Source organism: Anabrus simplex, chromosome 2 (assembly GCF_040414725.1).
Source record: "Anabrus simplex isolate iqAnaSimp1 chromosome 2, ASM4041472v1, whole genome shotgun sequence".
In the NCBI taxonomy this organism is placed as follows: domain Eukaryota; kingdom Metazoa; phylum Arthropoda; class Insecta; order Orthoptera; family Tettigoniidae; genus Anabrus; species Anabrus simplex.
Genome location: NC_090266.1, coordinates 1,066,697,016 through 1,066,716,262, shown reverse-complemented (window position 1 = coordinate 1,066,716,262; position 19,247 = coordinate 1,066,697,016). Strand labels below are relative to the sequence as shown.

Below are 19,247 nucleotides of genomic sequence, written 5' to 3'. Positions count from 1 at the left end.
TCGAAAACCCACTCCCTCTCTTTCCAACTTGTCATCTATGATAGAACATAACTTGCACGAATAAAAGAAGGAAAAAATCTACGCATTTTAAGGGAAACAAGACAAAAATTACGATACGTCATAAGATCGTGCAATAGGCGTATGCTCCGCGGGTTGGATCGTACGATGGTACACAGCGTCGAATTCTCGTACATGTACGATCCAGATCGTACAGTTGGCAACACTGTACCCATCAGACATTCTTAGGATTTCCTTATGAAGAACGACCTCCTCGGAACCCCTTGGCTCTTTTTATACTCCTTGAGCATGGCTTCAGTTTCGTTTAAAGCGTACGTTGTAAATTGTAGAACCGCGTCGTCCTTGTAACGAATTCGTAACCCTTGTTAAGTAAATTTATTTGTCAAATTTCTTCGCCTGAATTTCTTCTTCAAATACCTGACGAACTGCCGCACTGTTGTCCTTACGTGATCGCTTCTTCGCTCTAAATATAGCTTTCTTTACGTCTCATCTCGCCTCACCAGGAACGCAATGATGATCGATCATTCTCACCACATAGTCTTCCTTTACACTGGAAGTTCTTCTGTTTTAAATATACTCATGTCACCAATCATCCTTGACTTTCCCGTAAATTTCTATAAGAATTTGCATTATATAAAGCACAAGGCTTGCCTCTATTCGTCTCAATGGATTCCATGTCGTAAGTAAGCGCGCAGATAACAACAAAAGCTACATCAACGATGGATGTCAACAGCTGGAATATGTATGTTGAAAACTGTCGACTAATATTACCACAAAAAAGTTCAAAAGAAAGGGGATGGGTTCAGAGAATCACTGAGCGTAGCCGTTTCACGGTTATCTGGAGTATGCCCTAATTAGCAGTGCCACACAGCGGCAAAATTGTTGGAAAACCCTGATAGGCTGCTGACAATTTTACAGTGATCACAAATGGGACACGAACTGGACTTTCTTCGCATTCTGGTTTTCCTCTGTAATGGAAGTGATCCCAAATAGGACACATTTTGTTATGATCGCAAATGTGACACAACCGTTTTATTTGCGACCCAGATAAATCTGTTCTCTAACAGGTGACATAGGTGTTTCTTATTTGCTTATGTCTTGAAAATTGAATTTATTATAGACTACTGATGAGCAAAAGTCGAAATTTGGAATTACAGGGCCGATAGCTAAATGTAAATATATGCTTCCAGCTGAAGAAAATGTAGCCGCGCATTTGGCTATATCTCATTACTTAACACATGAAGACAAGAACGCTAAAATTGCTTTAGAGCCGCGTTTTGAAGAACAAGTGCATGCTTCTTACACAGTCTGAATATACATATCTAATTGTTTTTTTTTTTTGAACATGACTTGCTATTGTCTGGTTCCGTAGGGACAAAATACAGGAGCATTTCGTGGAACTGTTAGCTCAAGCCGCAGCACGAGTCTCAGCGCCATCCCGCCCCGATCTGGTTGATGAGTCCATCCTCTGTGGCTGCCCCGGCAAGCTGGTGGACATTGGAGTGCTAGACCGGGTGCTACACTTACTGCCACAAGAACAAGTCTTCTACGGTGCCGGTAAGTTGACAATAGAAATGAGCAGGAAATAATGTAAGGAAGCAAGCAGTTAGCTCCACAAAGGGTTTTAATGCGACAATCTCGTGCTGAGAGAATATCTGCTAACTGTGGGCCTCATAATTTTATATTTCACTTAACCCTTTCCACCTGCAAGCATTTTTGTTGAATTATTTATTTAAAATGTATTTTTTGGCGTGGGTTCAAAGTCTGAAAAAGGAAGAAAATTCTAAAAGAATATAATTCTGCCAGATGTGTTTTCCCATTATTTCAAAACACCACTAGTGGTTAGGCGTTTATTGAGCAAAATTTCTCATTATTTGACACAAAAGGATAATCACCACATACCGGGCGAGTTGGCCGTGCGGTTAGGGGCGCGCAGCTGTGAGCTTTCATCCGGGAGATAGTGGGTTCGAATCCCACTGTCGGCAGCCCTGAAGATGGTTTTCCGTGGTTTCCCATTTTCGAACCAGGCAAATGCTGGGGCTGTACCTTAATTAAGGCCACGGCCGCTTCCTTCACATGCCTAGGCCATTCCTGTCCCATCGTCGCCATAAGACATATCTCTGTCGGTGCGACGTAAAAGCAAATAGCGATAATCACCACACTTTTCTTCAGCTTATTCCAGTTATTTATGGGGTGACTGGAGCCACCCAGGCTCAATTTGGTGTTGGCCGGAGGTTTAAGGCCGGAAGCTCTTCCTAGCGCCACTGCAGTCTTGAAGGATCTAATTATCATATCATACTCATTGCATCTAATTTCAAGTTCCAAGATATTAGACTGCAGGCTTTCAGCACAATCTGCCATTAAGACCAAGTCGCCGTATAGGCCAAACTGTTTACTGCATTTCCATCTAACTGAATCCCTCCCTGCCACTTTATACATTTCAGAAAATGACCTATGTAATCTATGAAAATAAAAGGTGATATTACAGCTTGTCTAACCCCTGTAAGTACCTGACGCTACGTGATTTTAAAAATTAAAATCTCAACCCAGTGTTGGCGGGGATTCGAACCTCAGCCTACCTGTTGGGACGCCAAAGCTAAGCCATTAACCTACTCACGCCCCTACACAAAGGAATAATTAAACCAAACCCCAGAGCGCAACAGCCCTGAAGGGCCATGGCCTACCAAACGACCGCTGCTCAGCTCGAAGGCCTGCAGATTATGAGGTGTCATGTGTCAGCACAACGAATCCCCTCAGCCATTATTCTTGGCTTTCTAGAGGGGGGCCGTCATCTCACCGTCAGATAGCTCCTCAATTGCTATCACGTAGGCTGAGTGGACCTCGGACCAGCCCTCAGATCCAGGTAAAAATCCATGTCCTGGCCGGGAATTGAACCCGGGCCGGGTAAGAGGCAGGCATGCTACCTCCACACCGCGGGGCTGGCACACAAAGGAATAATAGCATTAGAATATTTTAAATGGTCCGCAACCGAGCAAGTGGCTACGCGGTTTGAGTTCCGCAGCTATCAGCTTGCATTCGGGAGATCGTAGGTTCGAGCGCCAATGTCGGCAGCCCTGAAAATGGTTTTACGATGCTTCCGATTTTCACACCAGGCAAATTCTGGGACTGTATCTTAAGACCAGGATCGCTTCTTTCTCACTCCTAGCCCTTTGTTGACCCACCGTCGCCATAAGACCTTTCTGGGTCGGTGCGACATAAAGCAAATTATAAACAAATAAAAAGAAAATCTAGAGTGGCCCCCAGAATTGATTCTCGCCTACGCTACGAAGTATTTAAATTATAATATGAGATCTGAAACGTGTTGCACTTAACTCGCAGAGAATTGGTTTTGTCTTGTCTCACTCTTCGGTCTTCTAACACTGATCCTTGATGGTTTGCAAACTTCAACTCCAAACGAATGCCGAGATAGTTGCAAACATGCAGTCCAGAACAGTTTACTTTCTCAATCCCGGTCCCACCGATTTCATTTCCACTCAAGGCACTGTGCATGAATAAGATAAAGCTGACATGGTTTTAAGAGATGCAGGAAGGTAAGATTGTTGTGCTGCGATTTGAATTAGGCGCCAGGATCAGGGTATAAAATGGTTCAACCCTTTCCTACCAAGCCACTCGATCGCGCTGGCGAGTCTACGTGGACTGTAATGATTGTGTGGGTCTCCCAGAGTATGTTTCTATCGTCTCTGTTGTATTGGCCGGCAGATGCTAGGCCTATAATCTATCGATGCAAAAATAGAGCGAATACTGTGTTAAGTGTGACGTCTATATGTGCCTCTCCACGGGAAATATTTGTTTCTAAATGTTCCATATACGTGATAAATGTTGAGAAGTGATCTGCTAGAAACAGATTGAATGGAACATCTGACTGAATATTTTGTATACCGGTACTTATACATTGTTTCATTCATGCTATTAATTGTTTGCAGTATAATGTCTTGTCATGATGTATTCCTCTACAAAGAATTAGTTACGAGGAATAGGAAAAGGCAAGGAGTGAAAAGGTAATAATAATAACGTGAATTGCTTTACGTCCCACTAACTACTTCTGAAGGTTTTCGGAGATGCCGAGGTGCCGGAATTTTATCCCGCAGGAGTTTTTACGTGCCAGTAGATCTACCGACACGAGGCTGACGTATTCGAGCACCTTGAAATACCACCGGACTGAGCCAGGATCGAACCTGCCAAGTTGGGGTCAGAAGGCCAGCGCCTCAACCGTCTCAGCCACTCAAGCCGGTGGAGTGGGAAGGAAGCGACCGCGGCCTTAAGGTACAGCCCCAGCATTTGCCTGGTGTGGAAATGGGAAACCGCGAGAGACCATCATCAGGCCTGCCGACAGTGGGGTTGGAAGCCACTTCCTCCCGAATGCAAGCTCACAGCTATGTGACCTAAACCGCGCAGCCATCCCCTAGGTGATTACATTTCTATCTTGCGGATTTGGTGATGATAATTCAGTGAGGTTTTTCTCTACTTGCTTACATCGACGGTCTGAGTGGCTCAAGGGTCGCTCTCCTTCTGACCCCAACTGGGCAGGTAAAGATTAAAACAGGGAGAGTCATGAGGGTAGGCAGCACTGTAGGTAACTGCGTGTTTTTGTGGTGAATGATAGTGTTATGTGTGGTGTGTGAGCTGCAGGGATGTTGGGGACAGCACAAGCACCCAGCCTCCGAGCCATTGGAACATCTATGGTAGGAAATAATGTTCGAAACATTACGAGCTTTGTTTTCCATCTTTTTATGTTTAGAGTATTCTTTAAATTGGAATGTGCCTTCCAAACATTTTTGCAAAATCTTATAAACATATTCTTGTATAACAATATCACTTGTTAATTATCTAAATCAATCACCAATCAGTCACCAGTGATCTGCATTTAGGGCAGTCGCCCAGGTGGCAGATTCCCTGTCTGTTGTTTTCCTAGCCTTTTCTTAAATGTGTAACGGTTCAAATCCCGTTACAAGGTGATATCTGTATTTTATTATTATTTCATCTGTGATATTGTATTATTATTATTATTATTATTATTATTATTATTATTATTATTATTATTATTATTATTATTATTATTATTATTATTATTATTTTATCTGTGAGATTACCATTATTGTATTATTTTCATTGCTCGATTCCATTCTGCAATGCTTGTCGCTTGCGTAATTGTAGTTACATATATGTACACTGACTGACAGAGCAAATGCAACACCAAGAAGGAGTGGTCAGAACTTTATGCCAATTGCAGGGTAGACTGACGTCACTGAGGTATGCTCATGATGTGAAATGCGCCGCTGTGCTGCGCACGTAGCGAACGATAAATGGGACACGGCGTTGGCGAATGGCCCACTTCGTACCGTGATTTCTCAGCCGACAGTCATTGTAGAACGTGTTGTCGTGTGCCACAGGACACGTGTATAGCTAAGAATGCCAGGCCGCCGTCAACGGAGGCATTTCCAGCAGACAGACGACTTTACGAGGGGTATGGTGATCGGGCTGAGAAGGGCAGGTTGGTCGCTTCGTCAAATCGCAGCCGATACCCATAGGGATGTGTCCACGGTGCAGCGCCTGTGGCGAAGATGGTTGGCGCAGGGACATGTGGCACGTGCGAGGGGTCCAGGCGCAGCCCGAGTGACGTCAGCACGCGAGGATCGGCGCATCCGCCGCCAAGCGGTGGCAGCCCCGCACGCCACGTCAACCGCCATTCTTCAGCATGTGCAAGACACCCTGGCTGTTCCAATATCGACCAGAACAATTTCCCGTCGATTGGTTGAAGGAGGCCTGCACTCCCGGCGCCCGCTCAGAAGACTACCATTGACTCCACAGCATAGACGTGCACGCCTGGCATGGTGCCGGGCTAGAGCGACTTGGATGAGGGAATGGCGGAACGTCGTGTTCTCCGATGAGTCACGCTTCTGTTCTGTCAGTGATAGTCACCGCAGACGAGTGTGGCGTCGGCGTGGAGAAAGGTCAAATCCGGCAGTAACTGTGGAGCGCCCTACCGCTAGACAACGCGGCATCATGGTTTGGGGCGCTATTGCGTATGATTCCACGTCACCTCTAGTGCGTATTCAAGGCACGTTAAATGCCCACCGCTACGTGCAGCATGTGCTGCGGCCGGTGGCACTCCCGTACCTTCAGGGGCTGCCCAATGCTCTGTTTCAGCAGGATAATGCCCGCCCACACACTGCTCGCATCTCCCAACAGGCTCTACGAGGTGTACAGATGCTTCCGTGGCCAGCGTACTCTCCGGATCTCTCACCAATCGAACACGTGTGGGATCTCATTGGACGCCGTTTGCAAACTCTGCCCCAGCCTCGTACGGACGACCAACTGTGGCAAATGGTTGACAGAGAATGGAGAACCATCCCTCAGGACACCATCCGCACTCTTATTGACTCTGTACCTCGACGTGTTTCTGCGTGCATCGCCGCTCGCGGTGGTCCTACATCCTACTGAGTCGATGCCGTGCGCATTGTGTAACCTACATATCGGTTTGAAATAAACATCAATTATTCGTCCGTGCCGTCTCTGTTTTTTCCCCAACTTTCATCCCTTTCGAACCACTCCTCCTTGGTGTTGCATTTGCTCTGTCAGTCAGTGTATATGTATACGTGTGTGTAGATTAACACTAAAAAAATGTACAGTAAGAGTTGCTATATATCAGATGTGGATATGACATTGTTACATTGTGCAATACTGCTGGCGTTACTGCCAAGTCATTGCTACGTCATCGTGCTTATTTAGCGGTGAGCTCACGTTCTTGGAGACACCTACGGGGTGCTGCGGGCGATTTCGCCATAGTGTGAAACATTTTTCGCGAGGTGGGAGTAGATCATAGTTATTCCTGGGGATTGCGTAAGTATGTCAACTAACGTCTATAAAAGGTGGCTGCATATTGTAGCGTCAGTCATTATTCAATTGGAAGCAGAGGCCACAGTTAGTCGGAGAGTGAACGAGATGGAGAGGCCTCAGTCGGTCATTAATCAAACGGAAGGTGAAGAGAGAAGAAGTAAAGTGGAAGGTGAACAGTGATGGAGTCTGGTGGAAGGTGAGACCTCAGTCGGTCAGTTCAGTTAGAAGGATAGGCTTGACATGAAGTCATACAGTACAGACTTACCAAGAAGGCAGATGATATGGAGAAGAAGCAGTCACATCGATTCATCACCAAATTAGGCGTGACACATCTATTGTAAACACCAGATCAAAGGAATACGTTGTAATTACACTCAAAGTGTTGAAGGTACAGTCAAGTGAACCAGTGAGGGATATATTTCGTGTAAAATTGTTAAATGTCCGGTCAAGAAGAATTCAAATTCATGCCTAGTTTCTTTCAGTTGCAATGTCATAACTTCATATTCTTATCTGTTTTATCGCAACAATACTTACTATTCTTCTATACAATTTAAAGAATATATTTTGTTCTATCAAATGAATTCATAGTATTATTTCAATGACAGAATTAGATAACCTCAAATTTAATGGTGAAACCGAACGCCAATCTCCTTTTCCCAGAACTTATATGGTATGTTGTCAAAAGTAAACTTATTACCCCCACACCCTAAAGATAGTCAAGATCCTCATTCTCTTATTGCTGCACTGAGTTGTAGCTGGCGCCTTCCAAATAATGTATGTGTAAGTAAGCAGGTAAGAACTAAGTGTAAGTACAAGGTCCGACAATTGTGTATTATATTTAATGAATATTAATTTTCATAGTTTTCAATTTAAATTCAGATTAGTATGTCTTTTAAATTTACTAAAGGAGTTAGGAATATTCACAAATGACTGCAAAGAATTTGGAAATTTATTGAACATCCCACTTGGTAAATTATTCCAATCCCTAACTCCTGTTCCTATAAACGAATATTTGCCCCTATTTGTCCTCTTGAATTCCAACTTTATCTTCATATTGTGATCTTTTCTACCTTTAAAATACTACTCAAACTTACTCGTCTACTGATTTCATTCCACACCATCTCTCCACTGACAGCTCGGAACATACCACTTAGTCGATTAGATCGTCTCCTTTCTCCCAAGCCTTCCCAGCGCAAACTTTGCAATATTTTTGTAACGCTACTCATTTGTCGGAAATCACCCAGAACAAATCGAGCTGCTTTTTTTTTCGGAGATGTTGAGCTTTAAAAGGGTAATAATAAGGTGTGCGAAGGAAATGTTAAGGGCTCGTAAATTAGAAATCCTGCTAATGACCATGCTCACCTTTGTTGTGTTTAAAAGACTGAAGTTCTTATCTTTCTTCTCCGAGAAATTTCAGACCGTATTGTTCTAAACAAATACTGTAACATGTTTTTAACTCCTTTCGTTCTATCAGAACATTGAAATTGATGTAAATTACCTGTTAACGGAAACCCTAAATTTCACTAGCTGGTGTTTTGCCGTAAGTTTTGATCTTAAACTGCATCCGGAAACTGTGGTGTCATCTGAAACCCATGATGTCAGTCGTTTTTATTGCTATGTTCAGGAGAATGGAGATATGTTTAAAACTGGCACTGGTAAGTAGCATAATAAATTTACTGCGTCTTAACTGTTATAATAAACTTCAGTCATAAAGCAGAAATGATCAAACATACACAGAGTTGGACAGCTATGATGTTCATCGCATATAATTCATCAACCATTAAAGATATCAAAAACCGATTTCCACTTTGAGTAATGTTACTTAAGGGGATTATAACCGAACTTTCAGGAAAGTTTTCAAAATGTCCGTATCTGCCGAGATAACGCAACTTTGCTTCGTTTTAATGAAACGACATAACATTCTACAGCTCACGTTAGAGTCACAGACATTGTAAATTCAGAAAAAGCAATGTCATCTCCTTACAGGCCATGAGAGCTCTGGGGTGGGGGTGGAAGGTAAAGATTTCCACTACCCGTAACCTCGGTACTTAGTGAGGTAGAGGGGTTAGCTCTACGTCCGGCCTCTCATGTCCCCAGGAATTAATCTGGTACTCATTTTAGGTGTAGGCTGAGTGAATCTCAGGACCATGTGCACCTCCGGAAGTGGAAATCTCGTTTCTTAAAATTTTCGACTTCCTGACGGGGAATCGAACTTACGTCCTTACGGATGAACCAAGCACGCCTTTACCGCCTCGGTCAGGCACTGTAAATTCAGGGATGAAGATCATTTCAAACTTCGACAAGTAATATGCGAGAAAATGGTAAGTTTTCAAACATGCGTCATTTGCCAGCCGTGGGCCACCCTATTCGAATGAATCACCACCCAGGAGACGGCCAAGGCATGCGCTAAGTATGAATCCTGAACCTGTTGACATAGAGACCCTTTCCATCAGAGATGTTCAGCTGGGCACCCGTTGAGGCTAGCCCAGTGCGACCGGGCTGACGTGACGTAAATGCGGGCAGCTTACGTAGCGATCATACGACACAGTGAAGCGAGAGAGCGAGCACACTTTGCACGTCAGGGAACTGTGACGTTCGATGTAATTACGAAGTTCTCGTCCACTACTCAGTGAAGTGCTGAATTGGGTACAGTATTTAAGAGAAAAATAACCGCTATTATCGCACGAAAACGTACCTTTTCAAGATATTCCGGTTTGATTTATACTGCGCTCGTTATAAACAGTCAGTTTTATTTTCTTGTATCTATACATTCAAAGAAAACTAACACGCTATAATTTTTGTACTACAGTTTAACAAAGGTACAGGGTTTAAGCGTACAAGCTACGATTTACAATTCCTTGGGTGGGAATGACAATATTTCCATGTCTTAAAAAGTATAATTCCTATTATTTATTCAATAAAAAGTAATATATTTACATAATTCAAGATGCTTACTGCTTGATTTTGCACAGTGATGTAGTGTTGTTTGAATTTCCCTGTTCATTGAATTTGAAAATTCTATGGCGAGGGAGTTTCATCATGACTGGGGACAGATATTTACTATCCAAGATTAAAATACAATAACAATGTAAATATATCTACCAAACAGATGTACATTATGGCTTCAAATAAATAAATAAATAAATAAATAAATAAATAAATAAATAAATAAATAAATAAATAAATAAATAAATCTATATATAATAAGAGTTTTGTCTGTACATTGCTCAGAATTTAAAAAGAATGGTATTTCTGTATCGGTCATGTCCACAGTAACAAGGAATTGTATTTTTCACTTTTCCGTAATTTCTGTCTGTCTGTCTGTCTGTCTGTCTGTCTGTCTGTCTGTCTGTCTGTACACGCATCACAAGGAAACGGCTGAAGAGAATTTAATGAAAATCGGTATGTAAAGTCGGGTGGTGAACCACTACAATCTAGGCTATAAATCATTTTATACACGCTGAGTAAAATGGTAGTTTAGGGGAAGGCCTAAAATGTAATTCTCAAATAAGTTATTTATGTTATTAGTGGTCGTATCGATTAATACTACATAACTAACATAACTTTGGTTATGTCGTAAGTTAGTAGTAGTTATGTAAGAAGTTATTAAATTTCCGATCACTTATGTCTTATACATTGTTACCGTACCGCATATAATCATAGAGATATTCATGAATTAGGATTTGTTTTTTACTAAGTTCATATCAGCTCCGAGGCAGGAGAAAATGGGTAAACAGAATTTAGTGAAAATAGGTATGTAAAGTCTGAGAATTAGGAACTACAGTCTATGATATAAATAATTTTGTAAGACGCCCTAATATCACAGAGTCAAAAGAAAACTAATGTGAAGGCCTGAAATATAGAAAGCTCATAAACTTTATCCACAATAACATTACATTGACCATTGTTTGTTGTGATGTGCTTTTTGTCTTCTGTTTCCTCTCATCCCCGATAGATACGATTACTGCAGCGTATCAAGGTTTTTTAAAATTTGCTTTACGTCGCCCCGACACAGGTAGGTCTTATGGCGACGATGGGATAGGAAAGGAATAGGGGTGTGAAGGAAGCGGCCTAGGCTTTAATTAAGGTACAGTCTGGTCTGACTGGTGTGAAAATGGGAAACCACGGAATACCATCTTCAGGGATGGCGGCAGTGGGGTTCGAATCCACTATCTCCCTGATGCAAGCTCACAACTGCGTGCCTCTAACCACACTGCCAACTCGCCTGGTCGTACCGAGTGTAACAGCCTGCCTGTATATTTTCTGATATTACTGGTACGTAACACACTGGTTCATCATAGCATTCGAGCTATTCAATCCCTACTCTGAGGCACTGATTGGAATGAGTAGTGTGCATATTTAACGGAATAATGACAGAGGAGTGTTCACGTCAGTCTGCGACCTGGTTATTCCAGCTCTGGAACTTTGGACTGTTAGATCGGCACCGTAGTACTGTTCGTTGAAAGTGAGAAAGTGTGCGGTTTTTCATTTGATCGTGTATTTTATATGATAATATTGCTTTCAATAGCTACATTCCTACTGACGTTTTTGTAATGACCTATGTTGAATTCAGTTAAGAAAACCACCAAGTCAGTCTTTCTGAGAATCCTGTAGCGAAGCACAGGTACATCAGCTAGTAAATAAATAAATAAATAAATAAATAAATAAACGTAAGTGATGTTATTCCCGTTAAGCATGATTGGGTTGTTGGTGAGTTTATAAGATAATTTAAACCCAAGCAACCACAAGCCACAGCTTATCCACCTTAACTTTGTATTATATTAGAAATGCTTGTAAAGCACCTCTTACAATGTAATAGTGAAAATTATAATTCATTATTTAACATTACAAAATTATTTGAGGTTGTAGGTCTCTGTATTATAAACAAACAAACCCCATGGCACTAGAGCCCTTGAGGGCCTTGGCGTACCAAGCGGCCGCTGCTCAGCCTGAAGGCCTGCAGATTACGAGGTGTCGTGTGGTCAACACGACGAAATCCTCTCGGCCGTTTTTCTTGGCTTTCTAGACCGGGGCCGCTATCTCACCGTCAGATAGCTCCTCAATTCTAATCACGTAGGCTGAGTGGACCTCGAACCAGCCCTCAGGTCCAGGTAAAAATCCCTGACCTGGCCGGGAATCGAACCCGGCGCCTCCGGGTAAGAGGCAGGCACGCTACCCCTAGACCACGGGGCCGGCTTTTCTGTATTATACCCGGTTAAAGTACATAAACTACAATGAACATAAATAACTTATTTCTTACAACATAAACTGAAAATGACGTGGATTTCTGTCCTCTTTCTTTTATTAATCTCTGCCTCCGTTTCAAACTCGTCTATCGCAGCAGTGCTCGAGAGTGGTCGGGAGAACTTCGCCCAACGTTCACGGCCTGTGACATAACCACAACGTCATTGTGGCTGAATAGCATACTCACCGCCTGCCTGCCCGCCCGCTTACAGTGCTGGGCACCCGCGGGAAGTAATGCCCAGCCTGAGCACCTCTGTTGTACATTCTTCTGACAGATAGGTATTAGCTCTAAGGTGCACGTACACACAGTTTGATAACAATGCAAGATTTGAAACCTTTAATATCGTCGTGGGTTACATCTGGCTCCTTGACTGAATCGTCAGCATAATGGTCTTCGGTTCAGAGGCCCACGAATTCCATTTCCGGCCGTGTCGTGGATTTTAATTTTGTTTGGTTAATTCCCCTTCCTTACAGGCTGGATGTTTACAACACATCCTCATTTAACATACAACACATTACTCCACAAACCACCAAAGAAACACGTTACAGTGAATACATTCCACCCACACAGTGCTGGCGTCAGAAAAGGCATCCGGCAGTAATATTGAGCTAAAACCACACAAAGTAACTGAGGAAAAGCCAGGAAAAAGAAGAAGAAGCAGCAGCCTCTACCCACGTTCGATAAAAATTGTTATTCCTTTAAAAAGTAACAGAGACGTTGTCACAGGATGCCAACAATGTATCAATAAACGACTGAATATTTGTTTGATGCTGAACATAAAAGAAAACAATCATAGATCATGGCAATTTGTTATTAAATTCTTTCTCCCAAAAGCAACTTGTCCGAGTGCACGTATTGTATGCAGTACTTCACTTCTGCAGGCGACGAGAACTGCTCACTTTGAACAGCACTATGCAGGTATCATTTACTAATGAGTCCGGCTCCATGGATAAATGGTTAGCGTGCTGGCCTTTCGTCAAGAGGGTCTCGGGTTCGATTCCCGGCCGGGTCTGAGATTTTAACCTTAAAGGGTTAATTCCCTTGGCTCGGGGACTGGGGGTTTGTGCTTTCCCCAACATCCCTATAACTCGCACACCACACATAACACGCAGTTACCTACACATGGCAGATGCCAACCACCCCCATCGGAGGGTCTGCCTTACAAGAGCTGCACCCTGCTAGAAATGGCCACACGAAATGAACTTACTAATTAGATATCACTGGGCTCATTTCATATTTCAAGGAATTTAGACCTTTTTGAAGGACTGTCCATATTTATTCCTTTCCACCTTTATTTTGTCGGAATGTGTGTGGCTCAGACGGGAGAATGCTGACCTTCTGAGCCGAAGATGCCCTGTAAAATCCGATCTCAGTTCAAGTGGTACTGTATTTAACTGTGCTTAAATTCGTCAACCTCGTGACAGTAGATTTATCGGCACGTAAGAGAACTCCGGAGGGACAAAATTTCGGCAACTGAGCGTCTCTGAAAACCGTAAAGTAGTTAGTGGAACGTAATAATAATAATAATAATAATAATAATAATAATAATAATAATAATAATAATATGTGCCCACCTTTCGTGCGTTCTTCCCTTCAGCTTCCATTACCTCCTTTCCAGAGCTCAAAACACACTGAGTAATATACGTGTCCTGCTTATTTCAGCCGACTGTAACCAGAGCAGGTTCCCTGATCCACGAGATTTTCGTATCGCCATCGTGGAGGGAGCTCCTGAAGTGAGACTGCGGGTCGGATTCCTTTCTCCCGCTCTTGCGATGCCTCAGGAGGACGTGGAGGTGCGGTTGATCCTCGCCGTTGGGTTCAAAGGCTGGCCACAGGCAAGCGACTTTCCTGCCAGAATACCACTTGGACATCTCGACTGCCTTCTTTTCCAGCAAGCGGCGCAGACGGTAACCTCCTGTTGCTAATCTAATAGAAAAGCTAATTCGCTTGTTTAAGTGCATGCAATTGAAATTTGGTTCTTACCGGGGGAAAATGCGATTATGTACTTACTTCAATTGAGAATTCTATCGTGAAGTTAACATTAAAACCAAAATTTTAATTTTTAATTTCTATGAGATTTTTTTTCTTTCGCTCTATCTCTTCCGTTTTGAGTCTGGTGTTGTCATGAATGGATAATTGTAACTATTATGCCGTGAGAGAATTGAAGAGTTTACGGGCATCAATTTCACGTGGAAGAACACTCCTATGGGTTAACCACAACAGTATAAATCTTAGTGGCTGCTGTAGAACTTGCTTACACCGGGTGAACAGATATGCTTTACTCCGGCGCAGGGAATTTTTACAACGGACAGCCACGCACTCGTTTTCCGCGTGCGGGTCCAGGTCAGTAACGGGAAGGTAAACCACACAAGAGTATCCATTTTTTTAAGGAGTTTGCACACACTGTTTGAACCTCGTTAGAAATTTTTCATCACTCGCTATAGTACAGTTGAGGAATTCCGAAAATTTTCTGACGAATATTATGTTTCAGTTCTTTTATGGGGTGCGGGTTTGCTTTGTACACGGCAATTTTTAAATTTGCCCAAGAGATAATAATAACAGCAGGTGGATAAATAGGTAAACCGAGGGACCACAAATCCCTACTAAAAACTCTGTTCTGTGGAAATGCTTTGTGTATTTCCGTCATGGAATTGACAGTATTCGTACTGTGAGTAGTGGCAGAGCCCTGTTCAGAAAACGCACGCTCTACTATGAAATCTAGACTTCAAAAACGTCCCTAAATATTCAATAGGGTTTAAGTTAGCAGACTGGGGAGGTGTTTTGTAATTGTTTTGGATCGTTCCAAATTAACCACTCCTTGTTCAGAGCAGCGGTATGTTTGGGGTTGTTATCCTGTTGAAACATGTAAGTCGGTAGCATTCTCAATTTTTCAGCACTTTGTTTAACATTGTTCTTCAAAATATTATTGTACACTACTTTGTCTATCGTGCCTTCAATTAATTGAATACTCCCTACACCGTGTGCCGACATACACCCCCACATCATAACCGATCCACCTCCGTGTTCCACTGTGGGAATTGTATTGGCCACATCGTTATCCTATTGGTCCTTCTCCACACCCTGAGGGCACCATCGGACCAAACAGGTCGATTTTAATTTCATCGGACCAGATGACATTATTCCAAAACTCCTGGCCGTTATTTACGTATTCTTTCGCAACGAGCCGTCTTGCAGCACGGTTCTTCTAAATAACGTAGGGTCTCTTCCTTAGTACACGGCCATGGTAACCGTCGGACCATCTGAGAACACATTTTCTTCCAAGTAGCAGCTTTCAGCTCTGCCCGCGGCTTTGGAGCACTTGTTGTGAGGCGAGTGAAATCCAGCCCTCTCATAAGTCTTTCTGCTTGTGGACGTTTCTTTTGTTTGGGTTTCCTTGGCACATTATTCACCGACCCTTCGTACATAAACTTATTCACGACATATTGAACAGTGGGATGACATTTCTTCACCATGAGCCCTATTTTTCGCAGGCAATACCCTCTAAGTGCTGGATTGACGATTGTCTGTTTCAGCTCATAGCCAAGCTCTTTACCCTTTTATCAGCACTCTCACAGGTCTAATACGAACACAACCAGCAACACTTCTCCTCGCACCACAAATACTTACGTTTGCCCCATATACATCTTCTTCTTACTCTGCTTACCCTCCAACTGGGGAGCATGACCAGTACCTCGCCCAGGCGGCCGCACCTGCTATGCTGAACAGGGGCCTTGGTAGGGGACGGGATGATTGGAAGGGAGAGACAAGGAAGAGGTAAAGAAGCGGCCGTGGCCTTAAGTTAGGTACTATCCCGGCATTTGGCTGGAGGAGAAGTGGGAAACCACGGAAAACCACTTCGAGGATGGCTGAGGTGGAAATCGCACCCGCCTCTACTCAGGTGACCTCCCGAGGCTGAGTGGAGCCCGTTCGAGCCCTCGTACCACCTTTCAAATTTCGTGGCAGAGCCGGGAATCGAACCCGGGCCTCCGGAGTGGCAGCTAATCACACTAACCACTACACCACAGAGGCGGACCCCCGTATACTAGTGTATGAATAACAAAGTGACTTGAAGTTTTGGAATGTATGCAGTTTTTATTTGTGTAAACACAAATTATTTGCTCTCACAAAAAATGTGTCCATTGAGTGTTTGCGTCTTATTATTACATTCACGACACACAACTATAAATCAATAATTTCCATAACTATACAGGCACATCGAACGCTTTATAACGAAATGGAGGATGGTTGCCCAGTTGTACTTCCTCTTAAAACAATAATCACCACCACCACCACTTATAACGAAATGGGTTGTGTATGCACAGGAAAATGATATACTCTACAATATTAGGCGTGTTCATGCGAGTGCCATTTAGCTCTGAGGAAGCGCACACGTCTGTCAAGGTGAGAACGAGTGTTCAAGTTCTACTCTACGTATTACTTTTTAAAACTTTCGGACTGTTGCCTTAACCAAATACGTGTGTTTTTCTTCTCATTGCAAAATCTAGTATTGTGCTTCTAATTAGGCTAGTTCTGAAAAGGTCTGTTCTAGACATGACTTAATACCTCGTAGAGTATCCATCGGCTTGAACAACATGACGGAGCCGCCATAACATTGAATCGCCGAGGGCGATCTCCTCCCATGCGCAACATAACGACCCACAAAACACGCGGGGTAGGGTGAGGCCAGTGTTTATTTATATGGCGTTTCCACCTTGCCCACTTAAGTTTAATGGGGTTCAAGACTGAGGCTCGAGGGAACCAATTGAGCAGTTCAAAGGGGTCCTGCTCTGAACACGACCGCTCGTGTGGTTAAGGAGTTGTTTTGCATGAACTGTATTACCTCATCTGGATAGCGCTCTCGCACACTCTAAACCATAATATTCTGCAGAATGCGCAAATATTGGTCCGATGTGTGACTGTCATCTATCTGATGAAGCACTCCAGCCCCATCAGACGACATCCACCCCAACACGACACAGATAAGCGGCCACTGCGTAAACACTTGGTTATACTGTATGTTTTGCCGTGTCGGGCTCCCCGTGGCCTGTAAACATGAACCAGCCCGACCTCCGCCGAACTGAAATACGTCTTGTCATCAGAGAGACTCCTTGCCGGCAGATTTTCTGCAATAGAGTCCGGCTCCTCGTAATAATTTACGGACCGTGTATGGACGCCCTGGAAAATTGGTCACCTGCATGAGCTCCGCTGAGTTTAAGAACGGGTTCTCCAGTGAAGTTTCGACTAACCTGTTATCTTTTCTAGTATAAACCCGCTTTAGACCAGTGCCCGTCCGACTCGTTGGCTGAATGGTCAGCGCACTGGCATTCGGTTCAGAGGGTCCCGGGTTCGATTCCCGGCCGGGTCGGGGATTTTAACCTTCATTGGTTAATTCCAATGGCCCGGGGACTGGGTGTTTGTGCTGTCCCCAAAATCCCTGCAACTCAAAAACCACACATAACACTATCCTCCACCACAATAACACGCAGTTACCTACAAATGGCAGATGCCGCCCACCCTCATCGGAGGGTCTGTCTTACAAGGGCTGCACCCGGCTATAAAAATAGCCGCACGAAATTAAATTAACCAGTGCCCGGTAGACGTCCAATGTCCCCTGACACTCGCCACTGCTGAATCCATCTCTGAGCAGCCCTAAGAGAAATGCCACACCGAATCTCTGCCTCACGAATGCTAAAATTGCCGTGTTGTTCGAGAGCCAGCAGTGAAGAATGTGTTATGACAGAATACAGTGAAGCATTTAGAATCAAAGTTAGCTCGGCCTCATTGCCTCACAGTGTGTTCATTCGGGAACATAAAATGTCGTTCACGGTGGGATTCCAAACTTAGCTATTGTGGTAGGTACACGCGCGCACATTAATGGTGTCCCGATGTAAACAATCAACACTGCCTCACTCCAGTACTGGTAAGGAGAGGAGGGAGTGAAGGGATAGTGTTGAAGACCACACTGACCCACCTTCTCGCTTAACGCACGCATTGCTACATGTAGACAGCCCGCTACAAGACTTCGTTGTGATTGAAATGGGCACAGCGGCGGATGTATTGAAGTATAGTATTTTTTTGCTATTTGCTTTTCCGTCGCACCGACACAGATAGGTCTTATGGCGACGATAGGATATGGAAGGCCTAGGACTGGAAGGAAGCGGCCGTGGCCTTAATTAAGGTACAGCCCCTGCATTTGCCTGGTGTGAAAATGGGAAACAACGGAAAACCACCTTCAGAGCTGCCGACAGTGGGATTCGAACCCACTATCTCCCGGATAGTAGTTCTTCTAGGAGCCTTGTTATGTGTCCTATGATCTACCAATCTTTTTTTTTTTTTGTGGCTGGTGGCTTTACGTCGCACCGACATAGGTAGGTCTTATGGCGACAATGGGATAGGAAAGGCCAGGGAGTTGGAAGGACATTGCCGTGGCCTTAATTAAGATACAGCCCCGGCATTTTCCTGGTGTGTAAATGGGAAACCACGGAAAACCATCTTCAGGTTTGCCGACAATGGGAATCGAACCCACTCTCTCCCGGATGCAAGCCCACAGCCGCGCGCCCCTAAGCGCATGGCCAACTCGCCCGGTCAAATCTTTCTTCACCTCGTTTCTTGCCTTATTCCTACCCACCTCCAAACTGTCTTAAGACTGCATGGTATTGCTTCAGCTATTGCTTGGGGGACCATGCGAGCCTCCCACATGCCAATAATACGACCTCGATTCACTTGTGGTAAGATAGGAGCCATCATACAGTGTTACAGTATAACGAAATGTAGGCCGCCACGGAATACACACACTGTGCCTTCACCACTCTCCGTTCACTCCCTTCCCCTCCTTCTAGGTACTGGAGTGGCCTTCAACACTACCCCTTCACTGCCTACCCTCCTTTTCAGTACTGGAGTGAGGCAGTGTTGATTGTTTATGTCGGGACACCATTAATGTGCACGCCTGTACGAACTGTGTATCCTATCGCTGTCCCACTGCGCTACGTGCGAACGTGCCATGTGCTCATAATTTCACATGGTTGTATGCAAGTGCATCTCACGAAGAGTAGGGAGAGTATGCACGACTGACATAACGAGTGGGAACTGCGGGCCGTGTTACATAAAGCGTCCAGCTGACTGTACA

General features: G+C 44.0%; 1 protein-coding gene across 1 annotated transcript in view; it reads left to right on the top strand.

Annotated features, from left to right (window-relative positions):
• Window positions 1–19,247, top strand: part of LOC136863776 (uncharacterized) — a 66,013-nt gene that overhangs the window by 4,443 nt on the left and 42,323 nt on the right. The window contains exons 3-4 of the mRNA XM_068226084.1: window positions 1,391–1,575; window positions 13,784–14,028. Of these exons, the coding sequence (XP_068082185.1) occupies window positions 1,391–1,575; window positions 13,784–14,028 (430 nt within the window). The remainder of the gene's footprint in view (window positions 1–1,390; window positions 1,576–13,783; window positions 14,029–19,247) is intronic.